The sequence below is a fragment of the Caloenas nicobarica genome, chromosome 1, assembly GCF_036013445.1.
Source record: "Caloenas nicobarica isolate bCalNic1 chromosome 1, bCalNic1.hap1, whole genome shotgun sequence".
In the NCBI taxonomy this organism is placed as follows: domain Eukaryota; kingdom Metazoa; phylum Chordata; class Aves; order Columbiformes; family Columbidae; genus Caloenas; species Caloenas nicobarica.
The window spans coordinates 139,438,767-139,455,042 of record NC_088245.1 but is presented as its reverse complement, the minus strand read 5'-3'; the positions used below and the strand labels follow the sequence as shown (position 1 = coordinate 139,455,042).

Below are 16,276 nucleotides of genomic sequence, written 5' to 3'. Positions count from 1 at the left end.
TTTGTCCTTTCTGCTTGCACATTTGTCAGAAAGAGAAGCAACAGTCTGTTCTGAAAGGCTGAAAGTACAGATTTTCATGCAATCACATGATTCTGGTAGCTTGAGCTATATGCAAACACCCAAAATCACAAGTATTAACATCACCAAAATAGTCATGACTATAAGCTCATGAACAAAATTAGAAAAATAAAGTGTATCCCCCTCCTTCCACAAAATATTAAGAAACTCCAAACCTTAAGAACATACTGTATACCACTCTTCTTTAGAATGAAGAGTGCAATGCCGTATTCATGAGTGGATTATGCATTGCCAAATGAAAAATACCAGGATTACTGGCATCACAAAGATGCCTGTATCTAGGTTTTCTGTAACGCTCTTCACCAAGGTATCTGAGGTTTAGAAAGAAGTTACTTACTACATTCCACAACATACTAAATATATACATACAGTTCTGCTTTTCAGTCTATATGTTTGCGGGCTTAGCTGGAGTGGCTAGCCCAGAGACCCAGTGGTTTATCCTAACCCACTATAATTAGCCCATGGTTGTTGCTAACGGTATGCCATTTGTCTCCTCACACTCAGCACTGTTTGGTAAACAATTTCAGGGGCAGACTTGCTCTCCCCTGATCTCCCTAGGTGGTGTTCACTTATTTGCTCTCCACACTCCACAGTTCTTCCTCTCCCTTAAGGTTGAGAGGTAAAGAAGTGGCCAAAAAGGGGCAAAAACATTACCGAAAGAGAGAGGCAGCTGTAGTAAAAGCCATGACCCGGCTGAGGAGGCAGGAGGCAAGGCTGGCATGAGGCCAGGCCAGCTGCAAACCAAAGGGGCACAGTGGACATCTGTCCCCTACAGCCCTCGTCCTTACCCCCCATGCGGATGAGAGAAGGCGGCCGTGAGGAATTCCGTTCTCCTCCGGGGAGGAGCTGGCTCCCGGCCACGGCAAATGGAGGGCTTGAGCATCAGGCGCAAGCCTCAACTCCAAATCTGGCTGAGGGAAGGAAGGTTGAACTGCGGACTGGGAAGCAGCTGTTCGCATCCCTCCCAGGAATGCAGGAGCAAAGCCGGGTGGCAGGGATGGAGGCTGAGGCCACTGGCAGCAGTGCCCTCAGAGAGATGTTGGTGACCCAGCCGGTGAGCTGGGGACTCTGCTGGGAAAGGAGCAGCCCCTCCATTCATGTGCAGAACCTTTGCAGCACGCTGCAGCAGGGATGCTCAGCATTGCTCCCAGCAGTGCTGCCGTGTGCTGGAGGGACAATGACCAAAAAAGCCCTCCTGGGGACAAATGGACAGTGTGTGTCAAGCTGAGTCTGTGCACAAGTGCACAGGCTTGGCCAACACTGCAGCCACGCTGCTAGGGATGTGGGATTTCCTGAGCTCTCTCCCTTTACCATGAGATCTGATCTTCCCATACAACATTTCAAATGCATTTAGGAGCCTTCTGCTCATGGATGGGAGTGGTTCCTTTGTGATTCTGGAATGAGGTGGTCACAGAAATGTCACTTGGGACCCTGCTGCTTTGGCCATAACGTCCTTTTCCTCCTTGTATGCTGTCTCCCTCTATTCCCTCCTCCCTCCCTAATTCCTTCCTCTCACACTCTCTGTCTTAAATCACTGTTTTCATGCTATGAAGAAAGGAAATTCAAAGAATGCAGAAATATGAAAGAGTGTTCTCAGAGGTTAGGAGCAAGGCCAGCCCACTGGAATTACCTACAGCATCTAATCAACCCTTTTCAGAATCTTTGTTCTCTCTTTGCGCATCCTCCAGAATTCCTCCTATGCCAATTTTGAAAAGGCATGGCACACTTAGTGACAGGCATGTTGTCACGTTGTCCTGTCACCTATAGAGCACATTGCCATAGTCAAGTGACAGATCTCCTGAGAAATTTCATTTTCCACCTCTATCTGAAAATGAGCCAGGCTGTGGCATCAGCATCTGACTGTCCCTCCAGATGAAACCCCAGATTTCAGTGTGTCTTCACTCCCAAGCCAGCACTTTGCCTTTAGCCCATACACAATGGAGGTATGCACGTATGTGGAGCTATGTCTACATACATGTGAGGAAAGTACATACCTGAGTGGATTTGCATATGTACATATACATGTGAGCATATGTGTGGCTCTATGAGGAGGTGTGTGCACTCATGAGACCGTATCATTCACAAGTGCAAGAGCTTGCACAAACACATGCATCTGGCTATAGAGAAGTGCTGGCACATTCTCATCTGAATATGCCAGTGCAGATACAGACCTAAAGCAGCTGTAGGCAACCCACTGGAAGTACCCATGGTGGCACCTGGGCTTCCTACTACGTGGTTTGTTAGCCCCACTGTACTTCATTGCTCAGGCAAGGCCACTCTCTGACCCTCTGCTCTGCACACAAATTCACGCAAACTCATAGTCTGCCATTAGTAACACACACACACACACACAAAAGTGCAAAACAAAAACCCCATCCCAATTTGTTCCTTCCCAATACCAAATTCCTCTCTGGATATCACTAAAAAATAGTCTTATCTACCAAATAACAAGCTGTTAGCAGCCAAATGGTGATGGCAGTTCAGGACTGAACACCACCTTCCCCAGCCTTATCCACTTGTCCAGCCCAAATGAGGACTCACCAACACCCTTGAGCAGCTTCCCGGGCAGGGCTATGGGGCAGCAAGGGCTCAGCTGCACCAGGGCTCTCTCCCAACAGCCACTCTCTGTGCTGGTGACTGGAAAGACCGTGGACTTCACTACCAGCTTCCCCTCCTCTCTCTCCTCTTTTCTTGTCTTCTTCCAAATTAGGATTTCTATGCTCGCTGCTGCTTCTCTCCTCCCGTCTGAGATGTGGCATAGCGTGCTACCATGGGCAGGGTTTGTGCCTAACCACAGACCCATGTCTTGTGAAGCTGTGACACTCAGAAGATGCCCTGCTTATCCTCCCGCTGGCTGATCTCAAGGTCTGGCAGTCATGCTGGGAACCTGCCTGCCTAGACCCCAGCACACCAGTCAGCATGAAACACACATTCCTCCCAGCACTGCCAAAAAATGGGGTGGTGACTGCACCCAGCCGGACTTCGTATGTTGTAGGGAGCACAAATAATGGGCAAGCAGGTCTGAGTTTAGTCTAGATAAATCTGCATCCCTGCCATTGAGCACTCAAGTGATAAATTCCTTATAGCTGTCTACTAGATCAGACTGGCTGCAAAGGCTGGGTCTCCTTTGGCTTATTGCTGTGATACCTCATGGAGATAGAAAATGCCAAAAGCATTGTCTTCTCCTCAGAGTGAGATCTCATGGGGATCTCATGGGAGAGCTGGATCTCTCTTCAGTTGTCTCCAAGTACCAAGGGGATCCATAAAACATTAAAGCCATAGCAGTTCTCACTAATTTCTGACAAGATATGTGCAAGGATGGCTACCAAGGAGCTATATATAAATATTCTTTTCATGTTTGCTTTTGCCTTGTGAAGGGCTCTAAAAACACGAAGCTCCCATCACCCTTCCCAAGCCCATTATTCATTTGACTGGTTTTTGCACCAGTAGATGAGGAACACCAAGCACAAGCACTTGTGCTTTGCCAGAGACTTGCTCAAGGCTCCAGTAATGGGAATCAAGACTTTTGGCAGACTTGTACAGGAATGAGTGAGGGAGAGAAAGGTGAGAGATGTTCCTTTTCTGCTGTGCCACTCAGCCTCAGCCCCTCTCAGTTCATCACAGGCCAATTAAGATATATGTCTGTGCTTGACTGTGCTCAGTCTTAATAAGACTGAATGTGTTAAAAATCCAGAGGGGCCAAGGAAATGCGATAGTCTTGCCACTTTTCATTTTATCCACAGTGTCTTACAGAGCAGCCAACACCTACGCTTCTGTTTCCAAAGAAAATCCCAAGCTAAATAAAATGAAAATGGATCCAACCCAAACCACTGGATTTTCCCCATGCAATATAATTAAATGAAAACATTAAAATTCATTTACTGTCTTTTTCTAGTCAGTACATTCTTCTTATACCCATGCTCAAACATCAGTCTAGCAAACCTAATATTTATAATTATATCCTTCCAACTCGCCCATCCTCTTTAAAGTTCAAGTATCTTGTATGAGTGAGTCATTTGTCCACCCTTTCGAGAGTATAATAATAGAAATTCTTTAAAGCTTTTTGTTTTCGTCACAACGGCATTCTGATACGATCTAAGAATCAGAGACACCCTCCGGTCCCACGAGGACTGGGGAACAGGTTTGGCTAGAAAAAAGTTTTCCTCATGTGATGGGCACCCTACCAATCACATAGCACTTTCCTCAAGCAACCTGGGCTCTTTAAAGCTCAGCGGAGGTGGGAGAAAGGAGCTTTTTCGGCTTTTCAGGTGGGTCGGAATTTCTGCTGGAAAGCATCACGAGAAGGGAGGGGTGAGTGCTTTGCTTTGGCCATCGTCTTCCTCTTAATGAGGCACGTGAGCGATAACTGTCTGTTAGGAGAAAATGAAGCTTTTATGTTTAATGGTTTATTTTAGTCCCTGGGCTGTGTTTAGTATGTGGGAGTCTGGTACCTGGATAAGGTTAACTGCAAAAGATTAAGTATTTCATTTTTCATACCTCAGGCTGTACCTTCTCTGTGGCTGTTTTAATTTGTTTCATAATTTTTCTTCTAAAGACTGGGGAGGAGGGAACAGGAAAATTAAATTTGTTGCAAATATATCTGAGGGTTAAAAAAAAAATTGTTGTAGAGAAAGATGAATCCTGTAATTTCCCCTCACTTGTGAAAATAGGAAAGGCCAAAAAAAAAAAAAATCTTCTTGTTTTGGTTGTGCTGAACTAATGAGGGAGAGAGGAAAAACTTACCTCCCAGCTCTATTTCCGAGGTAATTATGCCTGATGATGATTTACCAGCCACTCCACTGTTCACATAGGCTTCATTTCATAACAATCTCTTTCAAAAGGAAACTTAATTAGTCTCTGACCCTTGATGCTGAGTTTTGTTTTTGCTTTATTTTTCTCCCATGGTAGCACAAAATAACCGGCTGGCTCTTCCTTTTCTGAGCGTGGTTGACTCCTGGTGCACAAGCTGTTCTCTCTCAGATCCGGCTGCATTTCGGGTCAGGTGGAGGGATGGGGAAAGTCCAGCAGGGAGGGAGGAGTGTGTGGTTTTGTGTGTGCACTGGAGGCGTTTGCATTAAAATAAGTAAACAAAAGATGAATTGACACTTGCAAAGCTTTTGGCTTCTTATAGCAGAGTCCAAACAATTCATCAATAACATATTTAATTGCATCTTCTTAAAAACTCTATAACTCTGAAAGAGTCTCAAGAACTTGAAAAATACCTTTTTTTTTAAGGCCATGAGGGGCTAAATTTTCCACTAAAACAAATTAAAAAAAAAAAAAAGTAGGTTTATTGCTGTCTGGCCCATCAAGCCTTGATGCATCAGAACCTACAGCAGCTCAGAGTGTGGGCAGGTCTGTGGCTTTCAGAGGCTTCTCGTGGCACCAGCACTGGCACCGGTGCTGGCACAGCACCTCCAGCAGCTGTTCCACTCTGCTGGCTTCCCTCCGTCAGCACCCCAGCCCCAGCCCAGGCATCTCGCTCCTGCCTGTAGAGAGACGCTCTCAGTTTGGGGCCAGGTGAGGGCAAGGGGCGGGAGGTGTGGTGACCAGGCTTCTGCGCCAGAGGGGTGTACTGGCAAAATGCAGGTTTCTGCTCCGGAATGGCTGGGTTTGCTTAGTTGTGCTTGGGTGGCTTGGACACCATCAGCCAAGGCGTCTGAAGGCTGCAGAGACTGTGAGTAATAAAACAAATGAGTCCCTTGTCTTTGTCACCTTACACCAGGGGATGAGAATTCAACGCCCTGCGCAGGAACGCTGAAATAAAGCAGAATAGCAAGGGGTGAGGTGAAGCCCCTGCAAGTGCCACCACCATACTGAGAGACCTCCGGGAGCAGAGTGTAGAAACAAATGATGCTCACAGGAGTGTTTTTGGACAACCCTTGGTCACAGTGCCATGACCACACCATGACAACTGGCACAAAATGCAAGGCAATCAAAATATGACCCACTTCCACATGGGGCAATGCCAAACTAGTTCTTACCCATTGGATTTTTTGGCTAGGGATAGAGTAGGACTAGGCTAAGCAGGGGACTTTCATCTGTAAGGCTACTGAAATCTTGTCCCAAGGAGGGCGTGGAGGCTTCAGAAGATCAACCAGCCCAATGTGAGTGAGGGATGCACAATAGATACTGAATTCTGCTTGAATCCAGGAACTGCTGCAAGCAGGGCTTCTTTTGAAAGCCTGCATGGGGTTGTCACCTAAAATACAAGGGCAGAAGCCTTTCTCGTCTGCAGAAAGGAGCTTCTTTTTTGGCTCCCAGAGTCATGCTTCAGGTCTCACAGAGCTACTGTGAGTAGAGGAAGGGAGGAGAGGTCAAGAAAGCTACAAGGTCATGGAAACAATGGGTCTGTCTGCAACTTGTGGAGGAACAGGTAGAGGCAGGGCTACCACTGCCCCTGGGCTTTGACAGGCTCAGCTGTACGACCGTGAGTGTCAGGAGTGTTTTGGGAGTGTGAGGGGAGAGGTTGCAGTCTGGGTTGTGACCAGGGTGTAAGGAAGAGGAAGAAGGACACGCTGCAGGGGGATGTAGCTTTCTGTGGTACAATGTCTTTGTGGTACGAGGCAACAGATGCCTTTCCAAAGCTGCTTGGAGTGTGGAGCAAAGTCTGTGGTAGTAATAATTGAATTCCTAGATGGGTCATGGCTAAATTTCAAGGTGCCTGGCCACCTTGCTGAGGAACACCAGGTCCATGAAAGTTCAAGGCTGAAATCCCAGGACCTGGCCACCTTCTCGTATGGACATTTTGGAAAACCACAGCTGAAGCTCCAGTGTCCTAATGGGTTTCCCTGGAGTCCCAGGAAACTGTGGGTTGTAAAACTATTCTCAACCAGCCCCCGAAGAAGGCTCCTCTACCTCCAAACTGATTCATGTCTGCAGGCAGGAGCTGCTGGCACCTGTCTCTCTAGGAGCTGGGAGGAGGACCGCCTGCCAGTGTCACACCCCATGGGTGGCTGTGAGTCATACCTGCCTGTAGCTTGCCTCGGGCAAGCTGGCCAAGGTTTGCCTCATGCCTCTCTATTCATGCACCTGTGCCAACTGCTGTGCAAATTGCTCTTGCTTAACACAAATTACCTCTGAGGTGTGAGGAACAGGCAGCAGGTGGAGGGCCCCAGATCTCCCACAGCTTCTCCTCTGGGGCTTGTTGGAGGGTCAGCTCTCCAGCTGCCTAGATGTTTTCATGGCCTTGAAGCACCTCCTCAGTCTCTCATCCATGATGCCAATACTAGACCCTCCATGACAGAGAAGGAGCCAGACAAGGGGTTGCCATATGTGGCACAGGGAAACGAAGTAGACACTGAGAAATGGACTCCCTCAGTGCCAATCATTTGGAGGCAGAGGGAGAATTCATATAATATGGCAACATCATGACACTTCTTAATTTACAGGTCTATAGCAAAAGCTTTTTCTTCCCTTTTCCTCTTCCCAGTCTCTCCAATTCGCCCATTGGTCTTAGGTAAGGTACTGGAGAGTCTTAGGTAAGGTACTGGAGAGCCTTAGGTTCTCTAGAAGCTTGCCACTCTCCAGCTGATATCTGTGTGGTGGTGACTGTGTCCAGCTTTCTTACAGCTACAGTAGCCTAGGAGATGGGCTTGCCCCAGGAGAAGAGACTTGCATGCCTGCAGTAATACCTGTGCAAGTAAAGGCAAGACCAAGCCAGGCTCTGCCTCCCAGGGAGGAGAAGAAAGCCAGCTTGTGGGGAGGCAAGCACATGGGCTGGGTGGACAGCCTATGTACAAGGTGTGAGTTCTGTCATTTCACTGCAGGGGGGTCTGTAGGAGACAAAAAGAGGGAGGAAGAGATTCCTGCGATGTTAAGGAAAGGGTTGTGACTCCTTTAATCATGCTTGGTGTGACCCATCTTGCTAGCCACATGGCACACTCAGCCCTGCTATCTACATGACATCTGGAGCAGACCTGCTTTTCCATATAGTAGTCAGAGTTCACGTGCCTGCATTTGGGCAGGGGAGCTTTCCTTGCTTTTTGAACTGCTCCCTGACTTGTGATGTCTCTTAGCTGACAATAATGAAAGACTTTTCTAGAATCTCAGGAGTTTGCAGCATAAAGATCCATGAGCCAGGCAGTGGTCTCGACAACTTTCAGATGAGTAGAGGACCAGTGTCCATCTCAAGTTTGACAGACTCTGCAGTATTGAATTGCAGACCATATGTGGCCAAACATTGCTCAGACCCAGATCTGACCTGCGAGGCAGTTTTATGTGGCCCCTGGGCATGCTGGTTGGTCAACAAGTTTGGTAGGGACTGAGATTCACATTGACCTCATGAGCCTGCCATTTTCAAGTACAAAGCCATACAGCTTCAGGTGTACTGGGCTGGCCTCTGACCAAATGACTGAGAATAAAAATGTTTTCTTACCATGGAAATAATTGCCATCCGTACTCACACTAGCATGTATAAATGCTTAAGCACTCTGCTGCTGGTATAATAGTGAGACCACCAGATATCTCTCTCTGCCCAACCCTCACACCACTGCTGAAAGAGTAGTAAGAAATTCTGGTTTCCCCTCTGTCACTGTTGAAAGTCCTGCCTACCCTAAAAGGGCAGCTACTGAAGAGGCTGAAGGTGGCTTTTTTAGAGAGCTCACACAGTGATCTCTTCCTCAAGAAATTTCACTTCATTGACACCTATGTTTGTTCTTATTTTCCAACAGAATCTTTGAAGAATCCCAGAGTCAGTAACCCCAGAAAAAGAAGGCACTAGTGCAGGTACTCTGGCAGAAGAGGGATGTTCAAGCTGCTTTTCCTGTTGTCTGCTCAAACCGAGCCCACTTCAGCCTTTCTTTTGTGGCTTGTATTTCCTTAACCACCCAACAAATGCAGCTGTCCCGGGTTTGGGTATTTTTTCCCTCCCTCTCTCCATGCACACACGCACTCCATCCCTTTGAAAGAAGGAGCCCGTTGGTGCTGGCATCTGGACTTGTTCTCCAAGAGATCTCGCACCTCTGACTAGTGCCTTTATGCTGCTCCCTCTGGAAGGGGGTGAATTTGACACGGGGCACCTGGCCCCAGCCTGCAGGATATAGCGCTCTCAGGAATTTGGTGGGAATGCTACTTGGCCCGTCTCCCATGAGCCAGCTGCAGCCTGAGCTGCTCCCTCCCTCCCTTGCACCTGACTGGGAACGGGGGGCCCATCTCCAGTTCTCAGCATGGGTGGGAGATGGGACTCTCCTTAGCAAGGTGGTGCCAAGCCAGGCACCATAGGTATGTGTGTGGGATACAGCTAAAGCACCATAGTTACCAGTTTGGTCCCATGGTAGTGCTGGCCAAAATGAAACAGTCAGTGTGATGGATAACAGACCCTGGGGTGAAGCTGGCTCCTTTCGCAGAGGAACAAAGTGAGAGCACTGAACTTGTCCCCTGTCCATCTGGGTGTAGCTGGTGTTTCTAGCCAGGTGGGAATGCAACACCATGAGCTGAGGTTTGCATGGGTGCTGTTGTGATGATGGAAACCCCAGCCAAAAGGGAATCAAAGACACTGGCTGCCCCCAGAGTGCTCCCAATCTTCTGTAGTCCAAGCATCAGGAAGAGTTTGAGTTACAAGTTTCACACCTAAGGAAGTTTCTTCTCTGAAACTACTATGAAGCAAGGGGTGTGAGGTGTACAGACAGGCTGGCAGGTTCTGTCTGTCTGTCTCCTCAGCGATAATCTCTGTTTCTGAGTGAAGCCTACTGTAGTGATCTAACTGAAGACTGTCTTTGGTTTTTCCCAGGTTGCATGAAGAATTAAAGATGGCAAAAAGTGATGATGGCATACGTATCTTGCAGGGTCTATTAGTCTTTGGGAATGTGGTCATTGGGGTAAGTGAAGTGGGACAAGTGTGGATGGAGGCTTCCTTCCAGTATGACACTTCTTAAAACAGCAGGTCCCAGCCATGAAATCTCTCTTCATGTGTGAAGTCTACACATAAATAAAGTGTGAGAGGAGAGATAAAGGAGACCTGTGCTAGCTTGAGTGGGGAGAGGACAGCAAGGGCTGATCCACAAGACCAACACGAGTTCTAAAGGAACAGCCCTTGCTGCTGACCAATATATTGCCAGCTGCCTCCCTCCATATAGTGAAGGGAAAGGTTGTGTTAATTCTTCCTTAATATCGTCAGTTTCTAAGCCTGACTGAAATAGGTCTAGGCTGGGTGAGTTCTGCCTGCAATTTTGTGAAGATACAATACAAGAGATTGCAGAGCTGGGCAGAGGAGGAGTTGAGTAGTTCCTGTTTGGCAGTAAACTGAATTTAGTGAAATGAAAGCAATCTCCAACTTTTTCTGTCTCTGTTTTTTCTTTGTGGAATCTTGATCTAATGGGTTTCCCGAACTTGTCTTCTCAGATGTGCGGTATTGCCCTGACAGCAGAGTGCATCTTCTTTGTGTCTGATCCCCATGGTCTCTACCCTCTGCTGGAAGCCACAGAAAATGATGACATCTATGCTGCTGCCTGGATTGGCATCTTCGTTGGCTTTGCACTCTTTGCTCTGTCTATCCTTGGTATCGTTGGAGTCATTAAGTCCAATAGGACCTTGCTGCTGGTGGTAAGTGTAGCAAAGTCTGCCCACCTATTGCTGTCAAAATGAAAAAAAAAATGCTGCCTTAGCTTCCCTGCTCACCTTGACAGTCACCCCCTGAGCAAAGACAGCTTTTATTAGTGACAAGGAGCCAAAGGCTCTTCTTGATCATGGCTGTGGTGTCCCACAAGGTGAGAGAATTAATGGTGATAGCCACAATGGAGGTTTAAGCTGACTGGCTTGACTGTGACCTTGCCCTGAAGCAATGTAGAAGCACTTGTGCAATCAGATGTAACTGGGATGTGGTTTAGATCCGTGTTCCTCCCCATCCCTTACTGCCTTTCAGCTGTCATATACCATTCAGTTTAGGAGCTGATATGCAATGATTCCTGTACAAGGCATTAGCATATGTTAGTATACCAAATATGGGTGCAATCGAGAATATTAGACATCAGCAGGCAGGCAGAAATTACAGGGGTGGGGACAAAGAGCTTTGGATTAGCAAAGGACAATGTTAAGATGTGAACAAATCTCTGTACAATTTCTTACTCAGTCGTTTAGGTTGGCAGTGACAAAACTTAATTGGTGCTTGCATTAAAGAGGGTAGAGCTGAAAACTCTGGAATCGTCTCTCTCTTGGATTAATGTGGGAAGGCAGGGTATATTTTTAAACAAGAGACACTTAGAGGTCTGAGCTCTTGTGCCAGGGAATTTGCCAGCAAACAGATGAGGGAATAGAATTCCTTAACTCTGAATTTTGGTGTCTTGGCTGAGACCCAAGTCTGTAGTACAGGGGATAAGAGCGGGTATAAGGGGCAGAAGCTGGGGTAAGGAGGAAACAAGTGTCTTGAATCTGAGAAGAATATTACGAAATGTGGGAGGAGAAATAGAGACATGAGAACTCCGAAGGGAATATGGGAAAAGTTAAAGGGATTGTGCTGAGAAGGGAAGAGAAACAGTGAAATAGGCTATGAGAGGTGATCCTCAGGATCTCTTTTCATGAAGGATCTTTGCTTACAAAGTAGGAGTGCTGAGGAAATCTGATGATGCAAAATTCGGAGGATCTGAATGACATCCTAAATTGCACCTTCTGTTTCCCCAAAGTACAAGCTTTCCTGCTACGAATGAACAGTTTCTTGCTGAAATGCTCTTAGCTGGTAAATGGAAGAGGGAGACATGGCACAAGCGTAAGTTGCCAATGGGATGCAACAAAGAAAAGGACGGATGTTACTCTAGGACATACCAGGCAAAGTGTTTTCCATAGAGGCAGGGTGCTATCAATGCCATGAGGTTTTGATGAAGTCTTGTCTGTGAGAACAATTCCAGCCATATACCTTCAAGAAAGCAGATTGCAAACTGAAACAAGCACAGCAAAGGGCTACATGAATTTTCAGGGGCATGGAGAGCACTGAGGAGACTGGGATAGCCTGACCTCCTTTGGCTTAAGCGGGGTTTCAGGCTTAATCTTGAAAAAAACTGCCTGTTTCTCCAAGAGCTAACTCTGCTGTCTGTCACCCACAGTATATTATTCTGATGCTGATCACTTATGCATTTGAAATGGCTTCTTGCATCACAGCAGCAACTCACCGGGACTTTGTGAGTATTTCTTTCCTTGTGTATTCGTGCAACAGCGCTAGGAAACATTGCAGTTCTAGGGCACACGGCGGTCCTGTTCAGTGTAGTAAGTGGCCTGTGGGGTGGTACAGTATAAACTCAGACAAGTACTGCTGAGTTAGAATAAAACCCCACATGTTTTTTTTAACATAGTTTTTCTATTTTTAACATTTTAAAATGTTTACAGTCTTGTAGTCAAGCAAATAATAGAGTAGGTTAGCTGAGTCACCAATATAGTGCTTAGTCTTTCAGCTATAGACTGATTAATCTATCATGGATGTAGAAGACAAATCTTCAGCATTGCCCCAGGCAGTGTTACTAGTGAGGGAAAGATTACATGAGTTATTGGAGATATTGGTAGGATGGGAAATGACTTGTGGTGCCTTAGTTCCAAGCAGCATATCAAACATAACCCATAGCTTCTGCACACCTCCTGTGATCTGACATCTGGTAGATCCTGCTTAAGAGTCAGGCTCAAAATTTATATATTTTTTCTCCTGCTCCTCAAATCCTGCTCTTTATTCTCCTGTGTGTAAAACTGAGGGAGAGGCAGCATTCCTGTTCTCCTGCAGGACACTGAAACAAGCAAACAAACCCATACCAAGTAACCTTTTATTTGTTTTACATGGACGCTTATTCACATAGTTCCTGCATTCTTCTCTGGTTGTTGGGTTTTTTTGTTTTTTTTTTTTTTCTGTAGATCACTCCAAATCTCTTCCTAAAGCAAATGTTGGAGAGATATCAGAAGACAGAGACAGACAATAACAATGACATACGGATGACTGAAAGGGTTACAGACACATGGGATAAACTCATGCTTCAGGTAATAGTAACGCTGAAAACTCTCACTAATTACTAAATGCTCTGCAGCCCTGGAATTTCAAGTCCTCCTTGGTAATAAAGAGGAGAGCATCTGCCTTGAACCTTAGAGAAAGTCCTGCCACACTCCCCGTTTTGCTCATTTATCAGATGGCAGACTGTCAAAGGCAGGCACTTCAAAAATCTCTCCCATAAATCTGTGGTTAATGCCTAACCAGCCATGTGCAGGGTCCAGACGTGTAGGGCCATGACCTGCGCCCATAAAGACCGTTCCCTTCTCTCACCCCGCAGAACCAGTGCTGTGGGGTGCGGGGCCCCTCCGACTGGCAGGAGTACACGTCCGCCTTCCGCAGCACGCACAGCGACGCCGACTTCCCTTGGCCGCGCAATTGCTGTGTCCTGGATGCCCGAGGGTCTCCCGTCAACCTCGATGGCTGCAAGCTGGGAGTCCAAGGCTACTATAACAGCAATGTAAGATCCTCTCTGTTTTTTCTAGTTAACATATGTTGGTCAAAAGCACCTTGCTGGAAGGGAAGAAAACAGTGAATAGCCTTCATCCTCTGCTGTAAGCTACAGGTATTCAAAAACTTTCTGGAGGAGATGCGATCTCTGCAGAGTCCTGGTCATGTTGATGAACACAGGATAGGTTGTGATAAAGGTTTTCCTAACGGAGAGACCCCTGTTAAGAAAACTCTCCCAATGACACTAATAAGAAGTGGCATCTCCAACATGTAGATGGACAGAAGCTAAATCAAACTTAGCTCAAAGATGAGTGCATATAATATGAGTAAGCAAGTTGACAGTTTCCCTCCTCAAGGTAGAGTGCTTTGCAGGAGACCATTTTGTCCTATTCAAACAGATTTCTGGGTCGTGAGTATCAGCTGCCTCACTAGCAAGCATTTCTAGAAGGTGTTCAATCTTCCAAATTTGCCTGCAGCTTCTTGCTTCTGGAAGTCAACTCTGTGTTGGCTGTGTTTGGTTATATATATACACTTGGCAAGTGGATGGCATAGGAACTTGTCCTTGAAGTGTCTTAGATGGGTCCACTTTGTATTTGGAGCTAGAAACAGAAATATTTGGCAAGTAGATGGCACAAGAAATTATCCTTGAAGTGTCAGAAGTGGGTCTACTTTGTATTTGGAGCTAGAAACAGGTAGGCTATCTGCAAGTTGTCAATAAGCCGTGTAGCTCTGGCTTGTCTTCTTGAGACCCTCTGAAGTACCTAAACTGCAATAGGAGAGGATCATGCCACCTCAGCCTCTCTCCGAGATAGTTAAGCTTGTAGCCTAGGGGTAGAAGCTCAAAGCTAGTGTTGATTCACTCACGGTTGTCTTACAGGGTTGTTATGATGCTATTTCTGGGCCAATGAACACACATGCCTGGGGTGTTGCCTGGTTTGGTTTTGCCATCCTCTGCTGGACTGTGAGTACTTAATGTTTGCCTTTATTTCCTCTTCTCTTTTTTTGCCACTCCACACCCAGCTGGGTGGAGGTGGATGACAGGACTGACGCATTTCATTTAAAATGTCTGTACATTGTAGTTATTCATTCATCACCAATCTGCCTGTAGCCTGTTCCACTAACAGAACTGCATTTACAAGCTCACTTCCATTCTGGCCTCCACAGGTGAGGAGCTGGATGGCCTTCCAGCCTTCCATGGCCTGCTGCCATCTCAGCAACACAACACAGCAAACGCAGCTTGCAGATGGTTGTTTGTGAAGGGTGTTGGATCAAGTAAGCAGTAATCATGACATATAGCTCAGTTTCTAGTTTGAAGAATTTGTATGAGTGTTTTAAGTACTCAGGGTTCAGCAGCTTCATGACAGATAATCCCCAGCGAGCTGAGTGATCCAGTCAAATAGTTATGGCTGCACACATTTTCTTTATTCACTGTGAAGTTTCTATGCATATAAAAAGCTTTAAGCTTCCTCCGCCTGAATGGACTTCAATTATCACCAATTTTTGTTGCTCTTTCCTACCAGTAGGGCTAAATAGTGCTGGGGAAGAGGTGCAGAGGAGGAAATAGGGAGCAGAGAAACCTAATAGTCTTGTTGTTTCAGTTCTGCGTCCTCCTTGGTACCATGTTCTACTGGAGCAGAATTGAATACTGATGGCCCAGTGTCCTCAGCGCTGTCGTGAAGCACCATGTGAAGCTGCATTTGTTCATCTCCTGCTCCATTCTCCTTGTGCCATGGAGGATTTCAAGTTTTCCCACTACCTCTCCCATATATACTTTTGCCCCTCCAAAGACTTGAACACACAGCTGATGACCACAGGAAAGAATCTTCTTGACCCTTCTTTGCTCCTCGTTCTGAAGCCTTCATGCCTCCTGAGGCACAATCCTTCTATCGCTGTGCAAGAAATCCTTGGAGCATAAGATAAGAAGTGATCTGATTTGTTCTGTGATGACATCAGAAAGGAAAACGCCCATATATGTTTGCTTCAGAAAAATTTCTCTCTAAAACTAGGTTGAATGAAAATCCTAACACTAAAGGCTCTAGCAAGGGCTCTGTGAGCAAAACTGTAACCTCCTGTGACCCGAAAGACAGATGATGGAAGGGAGAAGACTACAGACCTCTCTAATATATGTTATTGTTCAATTCTGTTCCTGGTGTCTCTCATGCCTTAGAATAAGGCAGATTCTCTAAGAGTTTAAGTGTGTCAGCAGTAAAGATATGTCACAGATAAAAAGCCTTTTGCTAGTCAAGCCCAATAAAAGGCTAGCTCACTCCTGAGCAATATGCTACCTATATTCAAGCCTACCTCCTGTCGCTGATGAAATACTGCATTTGCTCCTACCTTCAGAAGTGCCAGTCCAGAAAAAACTCCTCTTGCTAACAAGCGACTCCTTCAAAAAGCTGTTACGTACTTCACACAAGATTTCACACATCTACGGGCTAGAATTTGTGCAGAATACGAGGGGTCCTATGCTGTAGTTGGCTTTGCAATAGTGGCTGCCCCACACCCCTAGATTACCATGCTTCTTGCTTCTGCTACCTGCATGTATATGGTCACGTCCCCTGTGTACTCCCCTTCTCAGTCACCACATCAGGTGGGTCGTGCAGCAAATAATGGCAACGAGTAACTCTTGCGAAAAATGCAAGCAAGGAGCTAACTGAACCAAATCCAGACCTTGCATCAGCAGTTACAGTACTTACTCAGTTCAATAGAGGCTATTTACTTTGGCCTAGACTGATCTGGTGTCTTTCCTAGTCAACGCTTCAGCAATTTCATGTGTCATGTGAAATATGC

At 46.3% G+C, this 16,276-nt stretch overlaps 1 protein-coding gene across 1 annotated transcript; it reads left to right on the top strand.

Annotated features, from left to right (window-relative positions):
- Positions 1-4,326: 4,326 nt before the first annotated feature.
- On the top strand, positions 4,327-15,135 carry UPK1B (uroplakin 1B). The gene is made up of 9 exons (XM_065655271.1): positions 4,327-4,346; positions 8,751-8,805; positions 9,809-9,896; positions 10,420-10,620; positions 12,114-12,188; positions 12,907-13,029; positions 13,317-13,496; positions 14,364-14,447; positions 15,085-15,135. Exons 3-9 carry the CDS (start codon positions 9,828-9,830, stop codon positions 15,133-15,135), a joined length of 783 nt encoding a protein of 260 aa, XP_065511343.1. The 5' UTR covers positions 4,327-4,346; positions 8,751-8,805; positions 9,809-9,827.
- Positions 15,136-16,276: the final 1,141 nt, after the last annotated feature.